The 25,274-nt window shown below is 43.7% G+C and overlaps 1 protein-coding gene and 1 pseudogene across 1 annotated transcript in view; one reads left to right on the forward strand and one right to left on the reverse strand.

Annotated features, from left to right (window-relative positions):
• The window catches only part of LOC140513829 (gamma-tubulin complex component 4-like), a 28,732-nt gene extending 4,353 nt beyond the window's left edge, over nt 1-24,379 (reverse strand). Inside the window, exons 1-16 of the mRNA XM_072623836.1 lie at nt 24,159-24,379; nt 18,667-18,795; nt 16,725-16,847; nt 16,236-16,289; nt 15,726-15,782; nt 13,594-13,673; nt 11,943-12,143; nt 10,929-11,095; nt 10,483-10,607; nt 9,820-9,870; nt 8,503-8,608; nt 8,049-8,156; nt 7,370-7,508; nt 5,858-6,035; nt 4,909-5,043; nt 3,580-3,696 (exon numbers count right to left, since the gene is read on the reverse strand). Coding sequence (XP_072479937.1) covers nt 3,580-3,696; nt 4,909-5,043; nt 5,858-6,035; nt 7,370-7,508; nt 8,049-8,156; nt 8,503-8,608; nt 9,820-9,870; nt 10,483-10,607; nt 10,929-11,095; nt 11,943-12,143; nt 13,594-13,673; nt 15,726-15,782; nt 16,236-16,289; nt 16,725-16,847; nt 18,667-18,795; nt 24,159-24,236 — 1,848 coding nt within the window. The 5' untranslated portion in view covers nt 24,237-24,379. The remainder of the gene's footprint in view (nt 1-3,579; nt 3,697-4,908; nt 5,044-5,857; nt 6,036-7,369; nt 7,509-8,048; nt 8,157-8,502; nt 8,609-9,819; nt 9,871-10,482; nt 10,608-10,928; nt 11,096-11,942; nt 12,144-13,593; nt 13,674-15,725; nt 15,783-16,235; nt 16,290-16,724; nt 16,848-18,666; nt 18,796-24,158) is intronic.
• A 176-nt stretch (nt 24,380-24,555) lies between these two features.
• Nucleotides 24,556-25,274, forward strand: part of LOC140513809 (uncharacterized) — a 66,442-nt pseudogene continuing 65,723 nt past the window's right edge.

The following is a 25,274-nucleotide window of genomic DNA, read 5'->3' on the forward strand; positions in this document are numbered from 1 at the left end:
CCCAGTGTGATCACCTGTAGAAGAATAACCCTCGTGGGAATTCTAGACCAAAGGGGAGCTGACAACTCCATCACTCTGAACTGGCAGCTTTCCAGGTAGCTGGTAGGGTAAAGTCCAGCCTACTGCTGCTCAGATCCAAACCCAGGGCAGGATCTTGTAGAGCTCAGATCAAGAGGCAGTGATCAGACTTTGCTCAGGATCAGACCACTTTGGGGACACCCCAAATTACAACGTTCAATACTCCAAGAAAGCAGCCACAGGATCTGCCTAGACCTTCCCTCCAGAAGTGTGGAGGGCCCATGCCTAACATCAAGTTTGAAGTTAGGAAGTAACTATTATGGTGGCAGGGAAGCTCCAGACAAGCCTCCATGAAAAGGTTACTCCAAAATATCTAAAAGCAAAGCCTAGAAGAAAAATACACCTTGGGCACAAACTCTCTTGTAATTGTTGGAAGAGACAAAGCAAGAGTTTTTAAAAAAAGAGATGAAAAGCATTTTTGTAAATTAAGTGAGAGCATGTGAGGAAAAAAATGGAAAGGAAACAAGAACTATGGATGAACAAACTGAAAAAGGAATGAACAGCTTGGCACAAAAGGTGCAGATCCTTGCTCAAGCAACAAACTTCCTGAAATTAGAATGGACCAAAAAGAAGCCAATGATTCTATGAGGCATCAAAAAATATTAAAAGTCAAAAAGGCTGGAAAAAATAGAAGAAAATGCAAGGAATCTCACAGCAGAAACAACTGAACTGGGAACCTCATCAGGAGAAAAAAAATTTAAGAATCATTGAACTATCTGAAGCCCATGGACAAAAATAAGAGCCTAGACATCTTACTTCAAGAACTCGTAAAAGAAAACTGCTTATATCTCTTGGAACTTAGAGAGCAAAGCAGAAACGGAAAGAATCGACCAATCACGTCCAGAAAGAAACTCCCAAACTAAAATTCCCAGGAACATCATAGCTTCTGGGTCAAAGAAAAAATGCTCCAAGTTGCCAAAAAGAAAGAATCTAAATATCAAAGAGCCACAGTTGGAAGCATACGTGATTTAGCAGCCATCAGTATAAGGAATGGAGAACTTGGAATACAGTATTTCAGAAAGCCAAAGACTTAAGGTTAGAGCCAAAAATAACATCAGTAAAACTGAGTATCATACTCAGGACTAAAAATTGACTTTTAATGAAACAGAGGACTTTCAAGCATTCCTAATGAATGCTTGGTAGAAACTCTGAAGTTCAAACACAGGAGTTAAGAGAAAAATAAAAAGGTAAACAAAAATGAACAATGAAAAAGGCCTAGACAAGTGTAATTGCTTACATGCAAACATGGGGAGATGATATGTCACCTGAATCCTATCATCACCAGGAGTCATATGAAATCTAATTAGGCAAAGCCTGGGAGTGGTTTTGCTGATGTCTTGGTGATCTTAAAAGAATGGAAAGAGGGGGGAAGTATGATATATTCAGGAGGGAGGGAAGGGAAAGGTTAGGGAAAACTACTAACTTTTGGGGCACAGCTCCCAATTGCTTTCCAGAATGGCTAGACCAAGTACAGCTCTACTGACATGATGCATTAATGTGCCTATTTTCCTATATATTTTCCAGCATTTGCCATATTCCTTTTTTGTCACTTTTGCCAAACTGAGGAACATGAAGTGGAACCTCAGAGCTGTTTTAATCTGTATTTCTCTAATTATTAGTGATATAGGCATTTTTTTCATTTGACTTCTGAGAGCTTGGATTTCTTCCTCTGAAAACTGCCTGTTTATAGCCTTTGACCACTTGACAACTGGGAGACTTATTCTTGTGAATCTGAAATATTTCCCTTTAATTTTTAGAACTATGTCCATTATCAGAGAAAATTGCTGTAAATATTTTTCCATTTTTGCTTCTCTTTCAACTTTAGCTGCACTGGTTTTGTGCACAATCAAAACTGTCCTATGATCCTCTCTGTTCTTTGTTTGGGCATGAATTCTTCCCCTCTCCAAATATCTTACAGGTCATTTCTTCCTTGCTTTTAAAATCTATTTATGATGTTACCCCTTATGTCTAAGACACATACCCATTTGGCTAGTACCTTGGTATACGGTATGAGATGTTTAAACTATTTACTAGTTTCTGCTAGACTGCTTTCCAGTTTTCCCAAGTTTTTGTCAAATAGCAAGTTCTTACCCTAACACCTGGGATCTTTGGGTTTATCAAATACTAAGCTACTGGGCTCATTTGCTTCTATATATTATATACCTAATATGTTTTCCTGATCAGCCTATTTCATAACAAGTACCAAATAATTTTGATGACTGTTTTGTAGTATAGTTTAACATCTGGTACTGCAGGCCTGCTTCCTTCCCTCTTTTTATCACTATTTCCCTTGAGGTTTTTAGTCTTTTATTCTTTCAGATAAATTTTATTATTTTTCTTAGCTCTATAAAGTAATCCTTGGATAGTTTGATTTGAATGGCACCAAAGAAGTAAATTAATTTAGGCAGCAGTCATTTTTATTATGTTGGCTCAGCCTACTCATGAGCAATGAATATTCTCCAATTATTCAGATTTGTCTTAATGTTACGAGTGTTCTGTAGTTGTATTCATACAGTTCTTGTGATGACCTTAGCAGGTAGATTCTCAAGTATTTTACACATTCTGTAGTTATTTAAAAAGAATTTCTCTTTTTACCTCTTCCTCCTGAGTTATGTTGGTAATATGCAGAAATGCTAATGATTTCTGTGGGTTTATTTTATATCTTGTAAATTTGCTGAAGTTGTTTGAATTAATTCTTCAGTTAACTCTCTCGAGCTTTCTATGTAAACCATTACATCATATGCAAAAAGTGTAACTGTGTTTCTTCTGTCCATGCTTATTGCCTCAGTTTCTCTTTCATGTCTTACTGCTCTAGCTAGCATTTCCAACATTCTATCAAATTGTGGTCGTGATAATGGACATCCTTACTTTACCCTTAATCTGATTCAAAGACTTATAAGTTTATCATTACATATAATGCTGGCTTTGGTTATAGATAAATACTACTTTTCAAATTAAGGAAAATACGTTTATTCCTGTGCTAGTTCCTAGTCTTTTTCAAACAGGAATGGGTGTTGTATCTTGTCAAACGCTTTTCTACATCTCATAAAATCATGATTTTTGCCATTATGATTAACATGGTCAGTTAGGTTTATAGTTTTACTAATATCTAACAAACAATGCCTTCTTGCTATAAATCCAACGTGGTCATACTGACATGTCTGTGCTATGTTGCTGAAGTCTACCTGTAAATATTTCATTGAAACATTTTGTATTGTTTTCATTAGACATATCAGTTTATAGTTTCCTTTTCTTTGTTTTAATGTTTTTTTAAACTTATCCAATGAGGAAATTTGTTTTGTTTGACTATACATATTTATTACAAGAGTTTTGTTTTACTTTCTTTTTCATTGATGAGTGAAGGTGGGACGGAGAGAAAGTAGATTTAGGTTAATTGAAAAAAAGCAAAATTTCATTTAAATAAATTCCACAGAAGAGGATGGCAGCTTACTCTCTAGCTGTCAGGACTGTCCCTGTCCAGCTCCATTCTGGCAGACTTACCTTCACTAGAATACTCAGCTGGGCAGCCCCACGCTCATCTAGAGGGCCCAGATTCTGGCTGACCAGTGAGCAGAAACTGTGACAGAGATCTAGGATTTCATTCAGGCAGTGGAACACCTATATTAAAAAAAAAAAAATAGTAAAAGAAGGAAAATGGGCATGTTATGGGGAATGACAGCTTAGAAGATTCAGGGTCTTCTATTCCCAAGAACACGCCTACAATTCTAACCTTTCTTCTTGGGCTCCAAGCTTATGTCTCTGATTGCTGGATATATTCATTTCAATTGGAATGTCCTATGGTACCTCAAATTCAGTATGTTTGAACAACTCATTATCTTTAGTTACTCAAAACTACTTTACCCTTTGGGATTCCCAATTTCTAGTCATTATCTCCTGAACATGCCACAGAAAATCCATGAATGTCTTTATTCATTCTATATATCCCCTGTATGGCATGTACAAAATACACTTCTTTTTTCCTCTTTTTATTTTTCCATTTCTCTAAGTCTTTCTTCAAGGCCTAACTTAAGGCCCACTTCTTCCATGAAACCCTGACTGCCCTAATTTTTACCAAGCACTCTAGCATTTACTGGCTGTGCCATTTATTTGGTGCTATAGTAACAATACAATTGTATGCATAATCTGTCTTCCCAATTACACTGTAATCTCCTTGAGAGGTTTGGATCCTGACTGTCTGATATACAGCCTTAATGGAGCAGGTGCTAAAGGACTACTTGTTGATGAAGTTCTAGTTCCATCATCCCCTCTCCAAAGTAGAACTGAACTCAAACCATCCAAGGCAGGCAGCTGATCCTAATGCAGGGGTGGGGAACCTGCAGCCTCCAGACCACATATGGCCCTCTAGGTCCTTGAGTGAATCCAAACCACACAGAACAAATCCCCTTAATAAAAGGGTTTGCTCTGTAAAACTTGGACTCAGTCAGGGCCACACTTGAGGACCTAGAGGGTCACATGTGGCCTGGAGGCCAGAGGTTCCCCACCCCCATCCTAATAGTTCACAGACATCTTTAGCAGAACAAGCATTTCACTCACTCTTACTTTTCATCATTACCACACATACACGCTAATGTAAAGCAGTTTCTGTTTCCTTTGCCTTAGACTATTCTTCTGTTCCTTATCTATCTCAGAAACCTGAATACATATCATCTGTGCTGTCTCCTATTTATAAATATTGCGAAATACCAACAAAAATGGGGAATAAAGATCTGATTAATGGAAGCCTGTTGTCTTGTCAACTCAATCAGCATCTGAAGAAGGGGAAGATTTAGTGCTATAAAAACTTCAGAAAGCCAAACGAGCCCCACTTACAGGTTTCAGCAAGATGAATGACTGAGCCAGCAAGTTGCTCAGGAAGTGGTCATGAGCCAACTGGATGCTCTCAAAATCCCTTGTGGAGTTAATCTGATGGAGGAGCTGGGAGAATTGAGACTCCAGCACATCTACCTGAAGGAGAATTAGAAGTAATTAAAGTATTTTATGGGACACAATCACTCTAGGATAGAAAGGATAGTGAGGCATCTGAAAAATAAAACACAGAAAACTCCCCTGTGCTCTTGAATTGACCAAGAAAGCCCTTGTTATGTGGCATGACATTGGCAGGGAAAGCTGAAAACCTGGTTCAACCCAGCCTCCTGTCATTAAAGCAGATGTTTTATGTTCATACTGACTGACTCAGTTACATTTTATTAAAATTTAAAGACTTATGGAACACTTCAAAAAGCCAAAACTTCAGTGATGCCAAAGACCTGAGATTTCATCCCGAGGATGCTTCCTTCAGTGAATTATATTGCCACCACTCTATACTTTAGCAGACAGTCTTTGTGAATTGCTGTGACCAAACCAATTCATCAGCTGACAATCAACCATCTAATGTGAAGCCTTTCCTAACTTAGTGAGGCTGGTCATATGGCCTGACCTGAAAGTTCTGTCAGGACTTGCACTTTACTGACAACTTGCAAAAAATCTCAGGGTCAGCTTCCTGTCACAACAAAACAGAGCAGGATTTTAGGGTGATGCCAATGTCATCCTATCCACAAGAACTTAATAAGTGCCTTAGTGGTGCTGCTCATATGAGATTGCTAGTGCTTCTGGGGCTTCTTATGCCTCATAAATACCATTCCACATAGCAATCCTAAAAACCACGGCCAATTTTTTTCTCTCATGAGCGTTCCCCCAGGGCAAGAATAAAACATCCCTGCAAGACCTTTCTCCTGCCCTTTCTTCATCTCCCATGTACCATTCAACTTTCAGCACAGACCTGGAGATAATACTGAAGATTATCCACCAAGAAGGCCATGTGGTTCCGTAGGCGCCATTTAATGGCATCGCTCTGGTTAGACTTGAGATGCTTGCGCTGCATTTGGAGAGCCCAGCAGTGCTGCAGTTCTGCCTGCACTCGTCGTACGCTGAGCAAGTACTTGAAGACAACATTGTACCTGGGTCCAAAACAACCACCGTGAAGCTAGACTCTTCCATTCCCAGCTACCTCCCCTTTCCCCTCAGTCAAGTCCCAGATTCCTCCTCTTCCTCCCTTTTTCTTTCCCATTTTCAAAAAGAAAGGATTTGAAGCTAGCCAGAGAAGGGCCCTCTCTACTGGAGGCAAAGTCCTTGTTCCTTTCTCCTGAGGCTCAGCCCAATGCATGTTTCTGTCCCAGGACTTTCCATTTCACTCATGGGAGGCCCAGCATTCCAAACAGCCTCTGCTCCTTCTACCTTTACTTTGCAAGTCATGCCAAACAACACCTGCCTTACAAAGTTCACTGAACTATACAGAGGTCATGAGAAACAACAGGTGACCAGCCTTTGGGGAATGTAAACCCCTCAAAGGCAGGCATGTTTTTTCCACAATCTCTTAGGGCTCAGGATTGTGCCATGTGCATGATGAACTCTTAATGTTATGTAATGGTTAGCTGTCTGAGAGTGATACAACGTTCTTTGAAAAGGAATGAGTTTCCTATCTCCACAAATATCCAAATGGTGGTTGAATTACTCTTTCAGAGAAAGAACTCCTGCCCTGGGAGTGAGGCTGTACTACATAACTTGTATGGTCCCTTCCAATTCTAGAGTCTGTGATTCTAAACTTTTTATTCCTCCCTAGGTCGTGACAGCTGCTGACATGGGAGAAATGTCAGAGGACACATACTGAAGACAAGCACTTGGAAGAAGAGTTGATTCCTAGGGGAACTGGAACTATGTGACCTCTCATCTTGGCATGAGTTTACACAGAAAAATAAGAAACCTAATTTCCTTCAATTCTAAAATAATCCCTGTTGAAACCTGCCTTCTTCAAAGGGCTCAAGGACACATCCAGCATCAAGCTTATTATGCCGATCACTGCCACCTCAAATTAATTTCAAAAACAGAAGCAACATGGCATATGAGGAAGACCTAGGAGTTTGGAGGTCATTGAATCCAACCCCCTCATTCAACAGATGAGGACACTAAGGCCTGGGGGCTTTACATGACTTGCCCATCAACACAGAGGTAGCCAATGGCACAGCCAGGATTCACACTCAGGTTTAGTGATTCCAAGGTGAATGCTATTTCTACTAAACCATACTACTTCCCCAAGGGCTCTTTTACCAGAAGTTCTCTAAACAGTTTTAGGTCAGCATCTGCAGGTTAAATAGACTGGGGTGGAGATGGATGGATTCTTGAAGTTGTATCTCCTGGGCCTGCAGATTACTAACAACTGGTCAGAGGGCCTCTATCTTCCCTGCCATAGTTAGTGTTTGCTAGCAAAAAGCTCACAGAGGTCTTGTAAACCTACTTCTCCAGGACAGCAGGAGTGAAGAGAATGTGCAGAGGCCACTGCACTTTGTAGGAAAGACCTAGGGCTGCCCAGCCTGACGCAGGGGCTTCTCGGGGAGAGGTGTCCCGAGAAGGTGCTTCTCGTGCTTGAGTAACATCTAAGGCAAAAAAAAAAAAAAGAAAAAGAAAATGAAGAAACTTCAGTCTAATTAAGACAGACAACTTGTTTTGTTGAAAGAAGAATGCACATGAATAACATGAGAGAAAAAACCAGGGGGATGTCTAAGACACAAGGAGGAAAACATAGTGGGCAGAGGGCAAGGAAACAATGTGTAGGCAGGTTTTTTGGTAGATCTTAGAGATTATTTTGTTGTCTTTAGAGACAGAGGCAGCTGGAATAAGACAAGAACTGACGCATGGCATAATGAAAAAACCCTTGGCTGCTAATGAAGTGGTCTGGATTCCAATCCTGGCTGTGCCACTCATGAGTCTCGGTAAGTCGCGTAACCACCCTGTATCCCTGTTTCTTAATCTTTAAAATGAAGAGGCTGAACTAGAAGATTTCTTAGGACCCCCTGAGTGCTAAAGGTAGATAACTCTAAGATGAAAACCATATAAGCGTCTTCAGAGAAGGAAGCAGCATCAGGAAAAAAGGGAGGAACAATGATATGCGAAGGAGAGAGAAAGGGAATTAATACCCTTATGTTCCTTTCCATGGTACTCAATTGTCAGGTGAAGCAGAGGGAGGAGGTTGTCATCATCTAACAGCACCTTGTGGGCAGACTGCTGGAAGGCCACATTAACATCTGGCAGAGAGAAAGAACAAGGAGCAAATAATAGCACCTGGCTATATGATGAAGCCTGGAAGAAATGTTCTCCCATCCAACCCTGCCTGACCGTCAGGAACAAACACTATTTGACTTTGGGGTCCAGACCACACCATTTCATACAGATATCATTCGTTATGTGGCTGCTTGTCCCAGGAGATGACTGCAGTGTGATGGAAGCTATCCAGGCCCACTGAAATGGCTTCCCTAGGCAGCAACAGAAGGTAAGGAGGCTGCCCCTCAAGCCCTCAATGAAGAAGCTGAGAGTTGGGCTCTTCTCTCAAGGAAAGTAACTTAGTCATTCACTCTTCTGTTGAGTACTTACCATGCTCAGTTACTGCAGTGGGCGGTGTCTTTAACATATGCTGGGCTGTGTCAATGAAGGCCTGGAACAGTTCTCCTCGTCCCAGCAGGTAAAAGTCTTTAATGATCTTTGAAAAAGAATGTCAGTATACAAGTCAACAATCACACAAGTCTTAGGAATTCTTCGCTATCCAAGGAATTGAATTCAATCCAATTAAAGCATTCACAAAGCTCCTATTATGTATAAGGCACTGTCCAAGGAGAGAGGAACACACAGAAGAAAATTAAATTACCCCTACTGTTGAGTGGCTTATAGTCTACTTGGGAGATGGAATATTTACCTAAATAAGTAAAACTAAAGATAAATTAGAGCAGAAAGCACTAAAAACTGGGGAGATAAGCGAAGGCTTCCCTGAGGAAGTGGAACCCAAGTTAAGCCTTGAAGGAAGAAGACGAGGACTTTTGCAAAGCAGAGATGACAAAGGAATGCATTCCAGACATGGGGGGGATGGCTCATGTGAGAAGAAAGAGGCTGGAGACGAAGCATTTGGGAACAGTTAGTTATCATAATGGTCAGAACACAGAGCTCATGAAAGGGAATAGTATGAAGTAACACTGGCAAAGTAGGTTCCCAGACTGTAGAAAGGCTTTTAAACTAGAAACAGTGCAGAGCTGTCTCCTTAATTAGGACCCAACTAACACATGGATTTGGAGGCAGCGTGGTACAGTGGATAAAGAGCCAACCTCAGAGTCAAGAAGACCTGGGTCCAAGTCCCTTTTGGGATAGATCTTGGTTGTATGACCCTGGGCAAATCACTCAACCTCCACATAAATTCTCTAAAACAAGGAGTTGCAGAGAAGGTACTGATATACACTGATAGAATGTTTTTCCTTGGGAATTCCCCATACCAATGAACACAGTGTCATTTCCTTCCTGTCCCCAACAGATGGATGTGAGATTCTGCCCCTCTAAACAGGCATATCAAGAAGAGAAATTTTAGTGGTGCTGTTAAGCCAGGAAGATTACAGTATATTTGATATCTTTACTTGGTGGCAACACAAATGATAAAATTACAAGAAAACTTATGTCTATCTCTTTGTCCTACAGTATGGTATATCTCTACAATCATGTTTGTATTTACAGAAGCAAATCCTGGAAGGAATTATTCCTTCAGATGACACCCAGCAATGGGCTGCTCATTTTGGGGAAGAGTATACAAGGTCATCCTAAGAATCCAGGGATAGGTTTTTTTCCCCAAATCAATAGAGTTAGGGAAGGCAAAGGTCATTTCCTGTTAGTTACATTTTAACAATAAAGAAAAATAAATGAAACTATTACCTTTAGTTGGCCTAATAAATCTGACTCTTCCACCATAAGTTTCCATAGATGCTGAGGAAACAAGAACATCAGTGAAATCCCATTTTGAGAACACCATTACAAAGGAGGATTCTTTATTTAAAAAGCTGCTCTATATTCCACTGAATGACTCAGGAAAGAATACTACTCATATGATCATGACAATAAACTGTCTACAAAAAACCCTTCTGAAAACCTGCTACTAGACCCTGTACAGACGGCAGCAGCAAGAGAGCTTAGCCCTTCGTCCTTTTGTTCTTTAGTGGAAAACCCAATCTGGTCCCAAGCTCCCGTGGAGCAGAAATACACACACAAAGTGAAACAAAGATCTCATCTATTCCTTCAACTAAAGAAAACGTTGTGACGCGAGATGCTGAGTGGATTGTGTCTCTGTCACCGTCAGGCAGCTAGCAAGGCATTCCATGTCCCATAAGAGACTGAGCTCAGTAAGAGGGAAGGACACTTACTATGGCAGCATTCCTAAAACCCAAAGACGGAGAAAGCGTCTGGCCTGAGGAATCATTTCTTCACCCTGGTCTCTAGTGCCAGCTAGAAGAAGCAGCTGCTGTGCTCCACTCTCTATCTTTCCAGGTCAATCCACCCCCTCAGAAAACATATGCTGGATCAGACACTTAAAAGGCAAACCTCAGCAACAGTGCTGCGTATCCGGTCCACCACCAGCTCAAAATCCACAAGGCTGAAAAGAGGCTGCTGCTTGAGGCGATGCAGTTCGGCAGCAAAGGTGTCTTCTTGATTCTTTAAAATAGATCCTGTGTATCATGGACAGTAGGAGGAGAGACCCTCGGAGCTATGCTATCAACAACGCTCTGATTCTTTCATTTGTTACTATAGACAATCTAACTAACCAGGGTCTAGTAAATACAGGGCAATAATTTTTGCTCTTAACCACTGGGTGCCACTTCCCTTGCTTTGAAGATTTCTGACAAGAAGCATCATGGTGCCCTCTTACAAGATTTATTTCAAAATATGATGTACTACACTGACCACTGCCTTGGCTCATGAGGCAATGGGCAATAAAAGCTGCTCTTGACCAGCTCTTGGGGATGAGATGTTAGGACAGGACTTCCTACCTTTTCTGGTCAGATTCACATTCTGATTCTCAAACATCTGTACAGACTCTCCTACAAACAGGATTTTTTCAGCGACTCTCACTGGAATATAGGAAGGAAGTATTTCCACCCGAAGGGAAAACTGCTTCAGGGATGGGGCCAGCATGTTCTCTTCCTCAATCAGGCGCTGGGTGAGGAGATACAGAGTGACAAAGGAAACAAGAAAGTATGCAGTAACTCTATCTATCTCCATCCTTTATATTCCATAGTTAATATATTGGGCAATAGGGACTTTAAACCCAGGGATGTACAACTCCCACCTGCCAGGCATGTACTGTGCTTGCAAGGAGGTAGTCTAGCCTGGTGGCTAGCAGGCAGGAGAGGCACAACACATGAACGTTCTAGTTCTAGCATTGCCATTAACTAGTTACAGGACTCTAGCTAAATCATTCAACTGCTCTGAGCCTTAGTTCCTTCCTCTGTAAAATGAGTAGGTTGGACTAGACCTGTGAAGTCCTAAAAAAAAAAATCCTATTATGCTCAGTTCCAAGAATTTATGATTCTTATGTAATACACTGGCATCTATATAGGTTTTTGTGAATCCTAATTAAGACCTTGAGCTGCATCAAAAAGCTGCCAGAGAGACACAACTTAAGGAGCTGTCCACTTCCTAAGTATGGTATTAGTATGGTATGAAGAAGGCCTCACAACTGCCCAGCCTAATGGATTATCATAGACTCACGGGTCTGGAACTGGATCAAGTCCAATCTCATTTTAGAGACGAGGAAAATAGGCCCCAGGGAGGTTAAGTCTGGACCTAGACAAACAAGCAAAGGAGGTGGGGGTTGTACTCTTCAGCGCTCTTTCCCATGCATCCTGCAAACCTCATTCAGACAAAGGCAAATATCAGGAGGGACAGGCTGAAGGAAGTGGCGCAGATGGCACCGAGGTGGCAGGCTCAGTGCAAGCTCATGTGAGAGGGCGAAGGGGTCACTATCTGGTGGAATGTACTGCCTTTCCCTTCAAATCCTCCCCAGGTCCTGAAGTTCTCGTAACTGCTTCCCTGTCAGGCCTCCAATGCCCAGGTCTTCCTCCTCCTCCTCCAGTTGAGTAGAGACAAGGCCAGAAGATGGGCCCTGTTTAATAAAGAACTCTTCGTGTTGGTCCAAGAGGAGGCCATGTAGCATCCAGGCAGAAAGCTGCTTGTACATGACCCCATGGCACACTGCCAAGATCCTGAGTGGAGAAAGGGAGAGAAAAACCAATGCCATAAAAGCCCTTGCTGGGCACAAACACCCAGGCCATTCTGGGACGTCACTAGAGGGTACTGGCCAAGATCTGAGTAAGAATTTGGTGAGTCAGAAGGGAAACTGTCCATTACACTAAAAATAATCATTCCATTTTTATTCCTATCTTTTTGGAATTAGTCATTAAATTTCTTATAATTAAAGTTCCCATATTAAGTTTAAAATGTCCTTCAGCTATTTTGACAGTTTCTTTTCCATATTGTTTATTCTCACCCTGCGTAAGAGTTTCAGAGCTGAAAATTCCTGCTAAAACACAATGAGATGAGCTCAGAGAAGTCTGTTTCTCTGCCAGCAAAAGCAGTTTGCTCATTTTCTCTTGTTTCACCAAAAAGGAAGGGAATGGATGTGGTAAGGGAGGATGACTCAATTAGAAATGGAGCATTACAAAAATACATGAAAAGAGAAGATCAAGCACCCTCTCCAGAACTAGCTCAAGTATTTCCAAGATGTTCTTGTGCAGTAACCAAATATTAGAATTAGAAGGAAACTTGGAGATCAGAGTCCAGTCTTTCCACCCAGGACAGAAGCTTAACTTCAAGTTTTAAAGAAGGTAAGATAAAATGGGCAATATGAGCTGGTTCCCTACCACCGCCAGCATCAAACAGAAAATTCTCTGCTTAGCCCCCTTCTTACCTTTCCGGTCTTCTTATCCTCTACTTCTCTCCATATACTTTACGATCCAGCAGCTCCTGCCTTCTCCTAACTCCATGCTTTGTTACAGGCTGTCCCACTGCCTGGGAGGTTTTTCCTTCTACTCTCCACATGTTGGCTCCCTTGGCTTACTTCAGGACTCAGCTCAAATCCCACCATCTACTGGAGGCCTTTCCTGGTCCCTCCCCAATACCAGTGGCTGATCTGAAATTACTTTTCAACTACTCCATATAAACAATATCTTATATGTAAATAGTTTAAAAGTTGTTTCTCCCATTAGGAAAATAAGATACTTGAGAGGAGGGACAGTATTTTTACCTTTCTTTGTATTTTCAGGCTTAGCAAAGAGCCTGGCAAATAGTAAACATTTAATAAAATGCCGGTTGACTTACTGACTGAAAATAGCAATTACTTTAAAAGATATACTCAAATATAGCCAAGCAAAACCCAGCATATATAATGGTAACACCCTAAGGATGATGGGATCTGACAATCAGAGGGACCTTAAAGTCATCCACACTAATTCATTCTCTTTTATGTAGTACCATCCTGGATTCTTTATTGGCTGGCATCCTGGCCTCTCCTACTTTGATCATATAGACCTATCTGCTCAGTGTTAGCTTTTCAGTCCCATCTATTACTAACTATTTTGGAGAAGTTTTAGATCATATGCAAATAAAATGGTCTTGATGAACTGTGTCAATCTTATTTAAGTTTTTGTGACTTACTTTTCTAGCGCACTGCGTACAGGAGGCAGTCCCCCACAGCTGTATTTGTATACTGTTTCCAAGATCTGACACCCATGAATCTGTGGAAAAGATAAACTTCTAAAAATTATACAGTGCCTGCTGCACAGTTTAAATTGTACATTCAGTTGTGATTGGTCCAGGAGGGACCTACTGAATCAATTCCAGTGGCACTTCCATAACTTTGTCCTTTCCTACCTCTTACACATCAATAGTGACTCCCTCATCTCACTCCCCCAATACACACACAAACACACACGCACACACTGATCCAGTGACAGTGGCCTCATTGCTGACATTCTGTCACTGGACTTCAGGCATTTTCCCCAGCTATCACTCATGCCTGGAAATCTTTCCTCCTCACCTCTGCCTCCTAGTTTTCCTGGATCCTTCAAGTCTCAGCTACAGTCCCCCCTTCTGCAAGAAGCCTTCCTGGATCCCCATATTTGCAGGTGCTACTAGCTACATATTCCATTGGGTTTCCTAAAAGTGACTGAATGGGTCAGTCAATCTCCTCCTGAGCCAGATCTACTTGGGGATATGCCTATTAGCTTGTTCTGGAAGAAGAAAGTAGAACTTCTCCACAAAGATACTGCATAAGAATGTTTAAATGTTTAGATTACAGGTTCTAGATTCATCAGCCAAGAATGAATATGTTAATTCAGAAGTAAAAACTACCGGCCCCCCCATCAGCTTCTTTAAGGAGAGAGTTTTTATCTTTGCTTCTGTAGTCAGAAAGGATAACATGGATGTAGCACATTTCCAATTGTGCAGAGTGAAGTCTAGTAAAATGTGCAAATCTTTTCTATTTCTGCTGAACTTCAGCCCACAGCATCCCTAGGCCCATCGTGGAAAAGAAGGTGAGTGAACCACCAGCTCTTCTTGGATTTTTCACTCTCCTTTCCCAATTGAAATGAGACAGAGAAGGCTAACATGGGAAAGGAGAGAAAATTTTCATCTGGCTCATAACTCCATTCATGGTGGTACTTTTCTTCTCATTTTGGGGGGACAGGGGAGTGTAAAGAAGCTGCAGGGGTAGAGAGGTCCATGAAGAAGCCCACACAAGGCTTCCAGGAATGGAGGGGATGCACTTAAACAACTCACTGTGCATACAGCTGGGTATGTGTCTACACAACACAAAATGAAGTAGAGGGCTGGCAACTGTTTGGTCCAATTCATCAAAGAAAGAAGCCAAATTAGATACTTTTGCCTCTGTGCTATGGTTACCTCTATGTGGGACTGAGTCCTACCCTTCATTCAATTCTTTGGCCTAAATTATCTGGTTGGGCTTTTTAGCTGAAGAAGTGGCACTTATTTACTCTGTGTGTGTGTGTGTGTGTGTGTGTGTGTGTGTGTGTGTGTGTGTGTGTGTATGTGTATGCATAAGTACAAGTGTGTATGTGTAAGAGAGGCAGACAGACAGATCAGAGTTGGGGGGGGAGAGAAAGAGAAGGGGGCAAGAGGGAGGGAGCCCATATACATTAGTATTGATATGTATTCTGCATCTGTGTGACATTTACAAAGGTCTCATTAAATATCTCTGGGGTTGGGAGTGTGTAGAAGGAGGGAAAGAGGACAGGAGTGTGTCACATGCAACCCAATTGTCTCACTGCAGATTTTTTTAAAATGCTGTGGATGAATTTGTAAAAATTATACTACTTTCAAGGCTGCTTCCTGTGATTGTTCTTATAACAACTCAAGAGAAAAGGACTCAGGGAGCCAGAGGGTACTTTTCACAACCCAACTTGACTAGGTAATCTACTCAGCACTTGCTGATCTCAGAGTTACTAGCTCAGATCCCAAAAGCCAACAGTCTCCCAGAATACTTGGAATCAATTTTTCCATGACAGTAATAATAGCAACAACCTAAGTAAAAAGTACATTTAACAAAGTTAGGTGAATGACTTAGGCATGGTGACCTCTTAATACTGAAGCATGACCTTGAGGAAAAAGCTCCTTGCTCCCATCAATGATCAACATGTATGATGCCTTTCCTTCTCAGGTCTAATTTCATGGTTCCCCCAAACACAACAGTTTGAAGAAATCTATGTGGTGCAAATCACTAAGCACACTGAATTACGTACATCATTAACCAGAATAAAAGAAGTGCTTACCTTCTGACTCTTAATCTGTTCAACAACAACCATCACTGAGGGAAAAAGAAGTTGGAACTACAAAGCAAAGCAAAAGTTAATTAATCTAATGTAATCTCTTACGTGTTCCAAATGTAAGAGAGGGAGTATAAACATAAGCTCTGGAAATGATGGCGTTTCTGAATGAAGATACAGAGATCAACTCCAGCCAGAAGAGGCAAAAAAAGGGCCTACTCCTCTCAGCCTATCTTTAGCTAGAAACACCTATTTTGGAGGCTGGCAGGATAGTCAGTATAACATCAACATGGACAACTTTAGTACCAAATGTTAAGAGACGATTTATCTTCAGAATTCATGAAATAATGCTCATATAATAAAGCAGATTAAATGTACAAAATGTAAAATTTTAGATTCAAATTCCGAATCTGGAAGTAGGAGAGCTCTTCAAAATACTAGATTAGTCAAATATACCTAAAAGACTGAGAGAACAGACAAAAAGAACCCAAGATATTCCATTATCTCCAAAGATACCTGGTCCAAGGAGTAATTGACATGTGATATGGAAAGGGGAGGGTCAGCAAGGAACTGCAATAAAAAACATAATTAGAAAAACACCATCTCAAAAAGTTTCTAACCTATGACCTAAGAACACTGGCTGGGGAGAGGGAGAGAACAGACCTTGTGGTAATGAGTGCTTTTAGGTTCCCACAGAAGATAGTGATACAGGGTCACTAAAGTGATACAGGTCACTAAAAACTGAAAGCAAAATGTTCACAGAATACCCTGGAACCTCTTACAGAGGCAAGAAGTTACTTTGATCATTAAATGAACAATACGGAGAGCTTATAGTGGTATATGCTCATTAAAGGCATTTTCCCAATTCTGAAACCCTAATTAAAGGAAGACAAGCTATGGTGGGGAGGGAGGACCGCATTTTCTTTCCAAGGATGTGGTCTAGTGAGGAAACTGGGGGACTCAGGGGCATTACTGCCTGCCTCTTTCTCCTCTTCTCTACCTCACCTCTTGCTCCAAGTCAAGCAGTGCTTGACGATATGGCTGCAGGATGGAGTCCAGACCTGTGCAGAAGGCCCGCAAATAAATTCCATGTAATCCACCCTGGCCTTGCTGGGACAGATGGTGATCCTGCGATTAAACAAAGGCTAATTAAATTAGCTCCAGGATTGGGACTTGCAGATCAAGTGCTGAACCTGGAGTCACAAAGACCTGAGTTCAAATATGGCTTCAAAACACCTCCTAGCTGTGGAACCCTAGACATGTAAAACTTCCTCTGTCTGCCTCAGTTTCCTTTGTAAAATGAGGATACTAACAGCACCTACCTCCCAGAGCTGCTGTGAGGACCAAATGGTACATCTGTCAAGTGCTTTACAAAATCCTTTAAGTATTATTTAAATACTATCCTTTTTGTTGTTATTACGTCATTATTAGTTGTACTGCTGATGTTTGAATAGCTGTGTCAAATTAACCTCCGTAAGAAGAAACATACAACGGAGTGAGGGAAATAGTTTGCCCATTAACATTGTTGGACCACAGATTGACAACACCAAAGGTCCTTGGAGTTCATCCAGTCCAACTTTCTCACTTCAGAGATGAGGAAGAGGTTCAGAGAGGTTAAGTGATCTGTCCAAGGTCACAAGAGGTAGAACTGGGGACTGAGTCCAGATTTGGTGCAGTGTGGAGCACTGGTCCTAAGACAAAGGAAAACTGAACTCTAGTGCTGGTTCCAAGACCGATTAGGTGGACAGCCTGAAGCAAAGTCACCTCACTTCTCTGAGCCTGGGTTTACTTCTCTGTAAAATGGGAAAAATATATTTATACTCCCTACCTAAAAGGATGTTGCGAGGAAAGCATTTTGTAAATATTTATATCAGTGTGAGTCATAATTCCTATTCCCACCTTCCAAAACTGATGTCATGTTTATTTTAAGCCAGAACCTTCTTAACCCTTTGCCTTAAGGAAGAATAAAAACTTTGTGATGAAAAAAGAAAAAGGACAGAATTCCTCCTCTGTTGAAAAAAATCCATCTTCCTTGAGAACTATTGGATCTGCGGAACCCATATTTTTAACTCCAACTTGAGCAAAAGCCCAGCCAGAAGTCTAAATTTAAAACCAGCCTCCAACTCCCTTCTCTCTCTTTCTAATGTGTATAATGCCACTCATAGACAGATGTTCTTCTGAGACCAGAGAGGTTCTGTTACTTCCTCAAAGGTCACATAGGAAGTATGTGACAGAACCAGATCCCCACCCAGCACTCTTCACATCGTACGCTGCTGACTCTTATGCTGTAGAACAAAAACTCCCAGAACTTACAGAAAAACAATTCAAATAACGACACATTTGTAAATAACCTTAGGGGAATTCCATCTTCCACAGGACTCTCTCTTTCATTCATCACATGGATCTGTTATGCTTCTAGGAAGCTAGGAGTTGAAATCACAGAGAGGCAAATTTATACTCAATGTCAGGAAAAAACTTCCTAACATCTACCAGGGGTGGGGAACCCGTGTCCTCAAGGCCACATGTGGTCCTCTAGGTCCTCAAAAGTGGCCCTTTGACTGAACCTAAACTTCACAGAACATATCTCCTTTGTTCTGTAAAACTTGGACTCAATCAACAGACTGTACCTGAGGACCTAGAAGGCCACATGTGGCCATGAGGCTGCAGGTTCCCCGCCCCTGACTTAGACCTATCCAAGCAGGGAATGGGTTACCTCAGGAAGTAATGAATTCTCTCCCATTAGAAGTCTTCAAGGACTGCTTGTAGTAAGAGTTTGGGCTATTTAATTCTCAAATTCAGTGACTCTATAAATGTTCCTGTCATTAATATTATTCGTAACACTGTTATTAATGTTACTATTAATACTACCGATACTTGGCGCTCTTCTGAGCCCAAATGCAAGACGTATAAAAAACATCACCACTGTCCTCAAGGGCCGACCACCCACCTGCTGCTGCACATGGCCTGTATATCGTTCAATGAACTCTGTAAAGCGAATATAGTCCGTGCCAAGGCGGCAGAGTCGATTCAGGACGCTGGTTTCACTCGGATGGAGAAACGGAAAGTCCTGTGACACCTACAAAAGTGGTAACAACATTAAGGACACAGATGCCTCTGATTCATTTGACTCCCACCCTAAGGATACTCCAAATGCTTTACAATAATGACAGGATGTTTTTCTCCAAATGTTTTATGATGACATTTTTTTCTCCTCATTCTGCCTTTTGTGAGGTGTATTTATCAGAAGAGTTCTGTAAAATATAACTATTTGCACATTACTGGCATCTTTTTAAAGTGATTATAACAAATTCATCATAGACTATAAAAAACTGAGTTTTTTTTGTTCATGTAAATATCACTTAAAAAGAAAATGGTGTTTATTTTTTAAATGTAAAATTTCAATTAACAAGCATTTATTTTCTTTCTCTCCTTCTCTCTCATTAAAAAGAAAAAAAGAAAAACAAAACCCCTGTAATAAATGTGTATAGTTGGGCCAAACAAATTCTTGTACTGTCTAGGTCTAAAAAATGTCTCATTCTACATTTTGAATCCATCACCTGAATGGACTTTCATAATCTGGAAGGAGGTCAAGGAAGCTATGTAATAAGCAATTACCTTTTCCTTCCTAATCCCTTCAGCCTTGCCATCTCTAACATTCCACCAATGAATAAACACTTACCAAGCACCTTCTGTGTGCCCAGGACTGTGCTAGTTGTAGGGGATATGAAGAGGCACACCAACATATGCATATGAAAACTTAAAAAAAAAAAAAACTACTCAAGAGACAATGCAAGGCAATTGTATGAAGAAATTAAACAAAAAAAGTAAGAGAATTCTCCTCTTCTCAAACCCTATCACTTCACTAAATACCAAAGATGAGAAAGTCTATAAATAAGACAACTTTCTAAGTTGCTAAAATTGGAAAGTTTAGGGAAAAAATCCACCCAAACCACAGGTTAAATACAAAAAAATTCAAAAAGAAGAGGAAGAACAGCGCCGACTCCTTCTCCTTGGCTGAGCTCTTCAATTTCACGACCACTTTCTGAGCACCTCTGGGACAGGCACGGTGAGCAACAGAGGAAAAATGCAGCTGCATCTGCTCTTAAGGAGTTTACATCATACTGAGCAATACAGATAAGTAAATACAAAATGTATAAAAAGTCATGGGGGAAGGGTATCAACAAATGGGAAATGGGAAGAGGCATCTTATCTTCTGAGCTGAAGCTTGAAGAGAGCGGGGTCCCAAGAGGCAAAATGAAAAAGGAAAGCCTTTTAGGCATGGGGCACAGCATGGGTAAAGGCATGGAGAGAGGAGATGGGGTGCTCTCTACTAAGAATAAATAGAACCCAGTACAGATGGAACATTTAGTATATAAAGGAAAGTAATATGTAACCCTAGTGTAAAAAAAAGCTGGAGCCAAACTGGGAAGGGCTTTAAGTGTCTCTGATCCCTTCCCCTCCTCCCCAAAAAAAGTCTGAATTTTTTTCCAGTGCCAAAAAATCACCATTGAAACTCCTTGAGCAGAGGAATGACAAGATCATACATATGCTTTAAGAACATTACTTTGGTAGCTCTGTGGAGGGTGGACTGAAGAAGAGGAGACCAGATGCAAGGAGAACAATTAGAAAGTTATTCCAATTTCAAGGCATACACTGGTGAATTTGCATTTGATTTTAGAGGCAACAGGGAGCCATTAAAGCTTCATGAGCAGAAGAGTAGCATGGTTAAACCTATTCTTTAAGGATATGACTTTGGCATAAAAAGAACAGACTGAAAAAAGGGAGGGAGTGCAAATCAGAGGTTACTACAATAGTCCAGGTGAAAGGTGATGAGGACCACAAGTAGGAAGGCTCCCATGAGAGGAGAGAAAAGAACGTAGGTGAGAATGTCATGGAGGCAGAAGAGGTATGACTTACCAACAGATTGATCCCTGGGGGACGAAAAGGCTAAAGGAAGAATGAAGGATGACTCAGAGTTTCAGTTGTTTAACGGATAGTTGGAGACGTGGCACCAGAGCTCAGGACTGAGATGAGGGCTATCTGCCAAGAGATAATAGTTGGTCCCACGGGAACAAGAGGTGAACACCGTAAAAGAGTAGAGGTAAAGGAGAAGAGGGTCCAGGACCCAGCACTGTGGTGCTCCCACCCAGGGACAGTGCTTACGGGAGGATATGGATGAAGATCCTGCAAAGAGACTGAGAAGGATGGGTAGAGCAGAGAGGAAGAGAAGTATGAAAGAACAATGTCATACAAATCCAGAGATGGGAAAGTCAGAAAGAGGAGGCAGAGAAGTCAAGAATGATGAGGACTGAGAAAAGACCACTGGAATTAATAATACAGAGATCACTGGTAACCTTATACACAGTAACTTTAGCCAAGTGGTGAGGACAGAAGCAAGGATGCAGGAGGTTGAAAAACATGTGGGAAATGAGAAAGTAGAAGCAATGAGTGCAGACAGCTTTTTCTAGAAGTTTAACAGAAAACAGCTGGCATGTTTATGGGGCATCATGGAAAGAGCCGGTGGACAGGGAGAGATTAGAAATTTGGGAGAGTAAAGAGATATCTGAAAGAGCAAGTTCCCAGAGGAGATAGGAGAGGAGGTGATCAAAGGTTTTAGTAGAATAGGGCTTCTTCATTTTTACTGTGTCATGGACTCCTTTGGCAGATCATGTCTGGTGAAGGCCAAAGACCCCTTTTTCAGAAAAGTTTGTAAATATGCAAAAATAAAAAGCATGAGATTGCCAAAAGAACTAATTATATTGAAAATGTTATCAAACTGTTAAAAAAAAAAAACCAAGTTCAAGGAATCTCTGACGTAGAGGATTTGGCATTAGTGAAGAGAAGGGCCATGTCTTCTTCCTTGACTAATGCAAAGGAGAGGATAACACCGAGATGATTTGAAGTACATAACAGAGTATATTAGCAAGCACCCTAGCACACCCAGGATGGCCTGCTAGCACAGGTTCTTTGATCTGCTTTTAAAGGAAAGACTGCTCAAAAAGGGGTTAACAATCCTACTTTAATTACATTCACTAGTTCAGGGGAAAAGTCAGCACCCTGAACTTGGAGAAAATGCAAGCAGAGAAATTAGCACAAAGACATACAGAACTCCAACAGTCTGGGTAAAGCAATATTGCTGTACACTTTATGTACATCACTGGATTGAGGGAGCACAGCCATCGGAGCAGTCGGGGTGTGGGGCGGAGATGTGTGGGCTCCGAACATATGGCTACTCAGAATCTCCACCAGGAAATCAAAGAAATCCAAAGATCCTTCTTATGAGTGGACCCCCAAAGCAAATGCCTACTCCCAGAATATATAACAAAGACTTGGCATCTGATTGGCTGAGTGCTCAGGAGCTTGAAGGTGCCCCAGCACTTAATTAGAAACTCCCTGTAGCCAGGGCTCTATGTGTCTATTAATGGTCAAAGAAGATCTTCAAATTCCCTTAACATTCCACAGAGGAGAAGAGGAAGCTCATGATGAACAGTCCTGAACTGTGAGTGAAGTGTGAGTTGAGACCTGCTGTCTAGAGAGAGCAGGGAAGGGGTGGGAGACAAGTACAACAGAAGGTCAATCAGGGAAGAGAACTGGCAAGCAGAAGTGAAGGCCAAGTCAAGATTAAGTAATATCCATTTGTGGAAGACCTAATTAGCAGTGCTGGGACTTCCTCTAGCAGCATTCATTAGCATGCAAGTAGGAGCAGATAATCAATCAGCAAGTATTTATTAAGTTCTCATTATAGGCTTGGCATTGTGCTAGGCAAAGAAAAATCGTCCTTTTCCTCAAGGATCTAAGTACTCCACTGCGGAGATACGACATATTTGCAAGCAAGTCAATACAGAACGTACACAATACAATTTTTCAAGGGGAGAACTAGCAGCTGCGGGCCGGCGCCTCATGGAGGAGATGGCACCTAAGGGCCTCCAGGAAGAGGGCACAGCCTGTGACAAGCACAAGGAGGGGAAAGGGAATTGCATGGGCTCAGTTTGGCTGCAAGGGAGTGCGTCAAGGGTACTCATGTCTAATCGATCACTCTGGAGTTAGACTGTGAGGGTATACTCCATGCCCGGTGGAGAAGTCTGAGCCTAGAGCCCAGCCAGAGCTAGGAATGCTCCTTGGGCAGGGGAGGGAAATGGTCAGGTCCATGTTTTAGAAGGGAACCCCGGGGAGGATGCATTCAGGAGGCGGCTTGGGTGTGAGAGGCAGAGGCAGAAGGACAGGGAAGGCTGGATCTGGGCTGGGGGAGACGGAGCTTTGGACAGGAACCGGGAAGTCAGCAGGAGGAAAAGGAGATTCAGGGATGGAGAGGAGGGCTTTTTGGACACGTGGAGTTTGAATTTCTTATAAAACACCTGGTTTAAAATACCTAACGGGCAGGGTGTGAGGTGTCTATGCAGGGAAAGAGACTAAGGCTGCATATCCAGGCAGGATGCCATCCGCGTGGGGAAGATAACGAGGTCCCTGAGAAAGGAGAGGGCACAGGCACACCTACATCCGGGGAGCTGAGGAGTGGTCACATACGTAGGCAAAAGTCGGGTGGGGGGAAATTAAGTATTACAAACTGAGAGAGGAGTGTCCGGGAGCTGGGGGCTGGGGGGGGCGTAAAACGTCAAATACTGAAGCGAGGACTTGCCAATAAAGAGACCATTAGTAACCTGAAGAGTCTAGTTTCGTTGAATGATGGGGTCAAGAGACAGACTGCAGAGGGTCAGGAACGAAGAGGGCGCAGCGCGGGCAGCTTCTCCCAGCAGGGGGTCCAAGGGAGAAGAGGCTCGTAGGAGGGGCTGCACGGTCAGAGCCTCTGGAGGGGGGCTCGGGTCAAAGGGCAGCCTGAGCCTGGCAGGGGACCCCTGCTGTGAGGCGGCCAAGGCGGGGGCGGACCTCGGACCTCGGAGAAGTCTGACCCGCCTGCTTCATTTCTTAATTCTTACAGACCGGGCTGGTTACCGTAAAACACAGCGCAGGGTCCGCAATCACCTTGGACCGTCTTGGGGTTCCTAGGCAGACGCTGCAGCTGCTTGCCGTTTCCTTCTCTAGCTTATTTTACAGATGAGGAAACTGAGGCAGGCAGGGTGAAGTGACACAATTCTCCCTCGGCCATTCATTCTCTTCAGCCCTCTCGCGCAGACCCCGGTCGTGGCCCCGCCCCTCTACCCCAGCCCGCGCCAGAGCCCCGGGAGCCGACCCCCTCCCGCCCTTTTCCAGGCTCCGCCCCCTCATTAGCGGCTCCCAGGCCAAGCCCCGCCCCCCGCTCCTCCACCGCAGGCCCCGCAGTCCGTCCACGCTCCCTACTCCCAGGGTCCCGCCCCTCTGACCGCCTTACCCCGCCCCCCCCAGGTCCCGCCCCGGCCCTAAACACTGGCACTCTTAACTCCGCCCCTTGCTTTCCCCGTCAGGTGGAGTTCCAATTAGCGCTCCCTTCAGGGTGGGCCGTACCTGGAGGCCGCTCCGCTTGTTCCAGGTGAAGATGGCACCCGGGTACCCGCTCAAAGCCAAGAGCAGCTCGTGGATCATCCCCACGGCGGGCAGCGGGCCGCTGAGGCAGCGTCCGCCGGCGCGAGCTCCCCCGGCCGTCGGGGGAGGAGCGCTGCTCCAGCCGCTGTGCGCAAGGCCCGCTGGGAAGTGTAGTTCCGGCCGAATCAACTAGCCGGGAAAGACAGTTCCTTCGAGGAAGAGAAAAAGGCACCGGCCAGCGCGAGGGCTTCCTTTTCCCTGCCAATGGAATCCCGGAAGCGTTCACGTAGCTTGGTCGGAGCGACCACGTTCGCTTCTAGTCCACCGAGCTCTCTGGGAGACGTAGTCCAGGCAGCGGCCTTGGCGCACGCGCCCTAAGGTCCTCGGTGTCTCCCGCGCGGACTTCCGGTTTGGGAGCTGGTCTGGGAGGCTGGAGAGCCGGGCCGGGGCCGGAGCGGGAGCGGGTGAGGCCCTCCGGGAGGCGGGGACCGGACTCGGTTCGGGGGGAGCGGTGGGAGGGGGCGGGGGTGGAGAGGAGCGGACAGATGGAGGAGGCAGGCCGGGACAGGGGTGCCTGGGGCTCCCCTCAGCCCAGTCAGTGACCGTCTGGAAAGGACGGGACGACGCCAAGAGTGACCCGGCCAGAGGGAGCCGAGACAAAGAGACCGAAGCCCGGGCGCCCTGTCCTTTCCCGAACCCCGATCTCCCTCCCTCCGCCAGGCTCCGGGACACCCCAGGTCCTCTCCGCAGGGTCTTGTCCCCCGTGTAGAAGCGCTCCCCCGTCGGCTGTCACCCCCAGCTCACGGTGACCCCCAGGGCCCACCCGGCCCTCCCCTGTCGTGCCCGTTACGGGCCGGGACCCCGAGGTTCCCCAAACTAGAGGAAAACAAAGACCACACGTTCCTGCATCCATTGTTGCCTGGGGAGGTGGTGAAAGTGGAGCGGAGGGGGCGGGGCAGGCGCGGAGGGCTCTGGGAAGGGCTCGGATCGGGCGGGGGGCGGGCCGTGAGGGCCCCCTGCTGGGTGCTGGGTGCTGGGCCGCTGGCCCCTCCCGCCGCCTGGCAGCCGTTAGGATCCAGACCCCCCGGTGCTGTGGAG

Source organism: Notamacropus eugenii, chromosome 7, assembly GCF_028372415.1.
Source record: "Notamacropus eugenii isolate mMacEug1 chromosome 7, mMacEug1.pri_v2, whole genome shotgun sequence".
Taxonomy (NCBI): Eukaryota; Metazoa; Chordata; class Mammalia; order Diprotodontia; family Macropodidae; genus Notamacropus; species Notamacropus eugenii.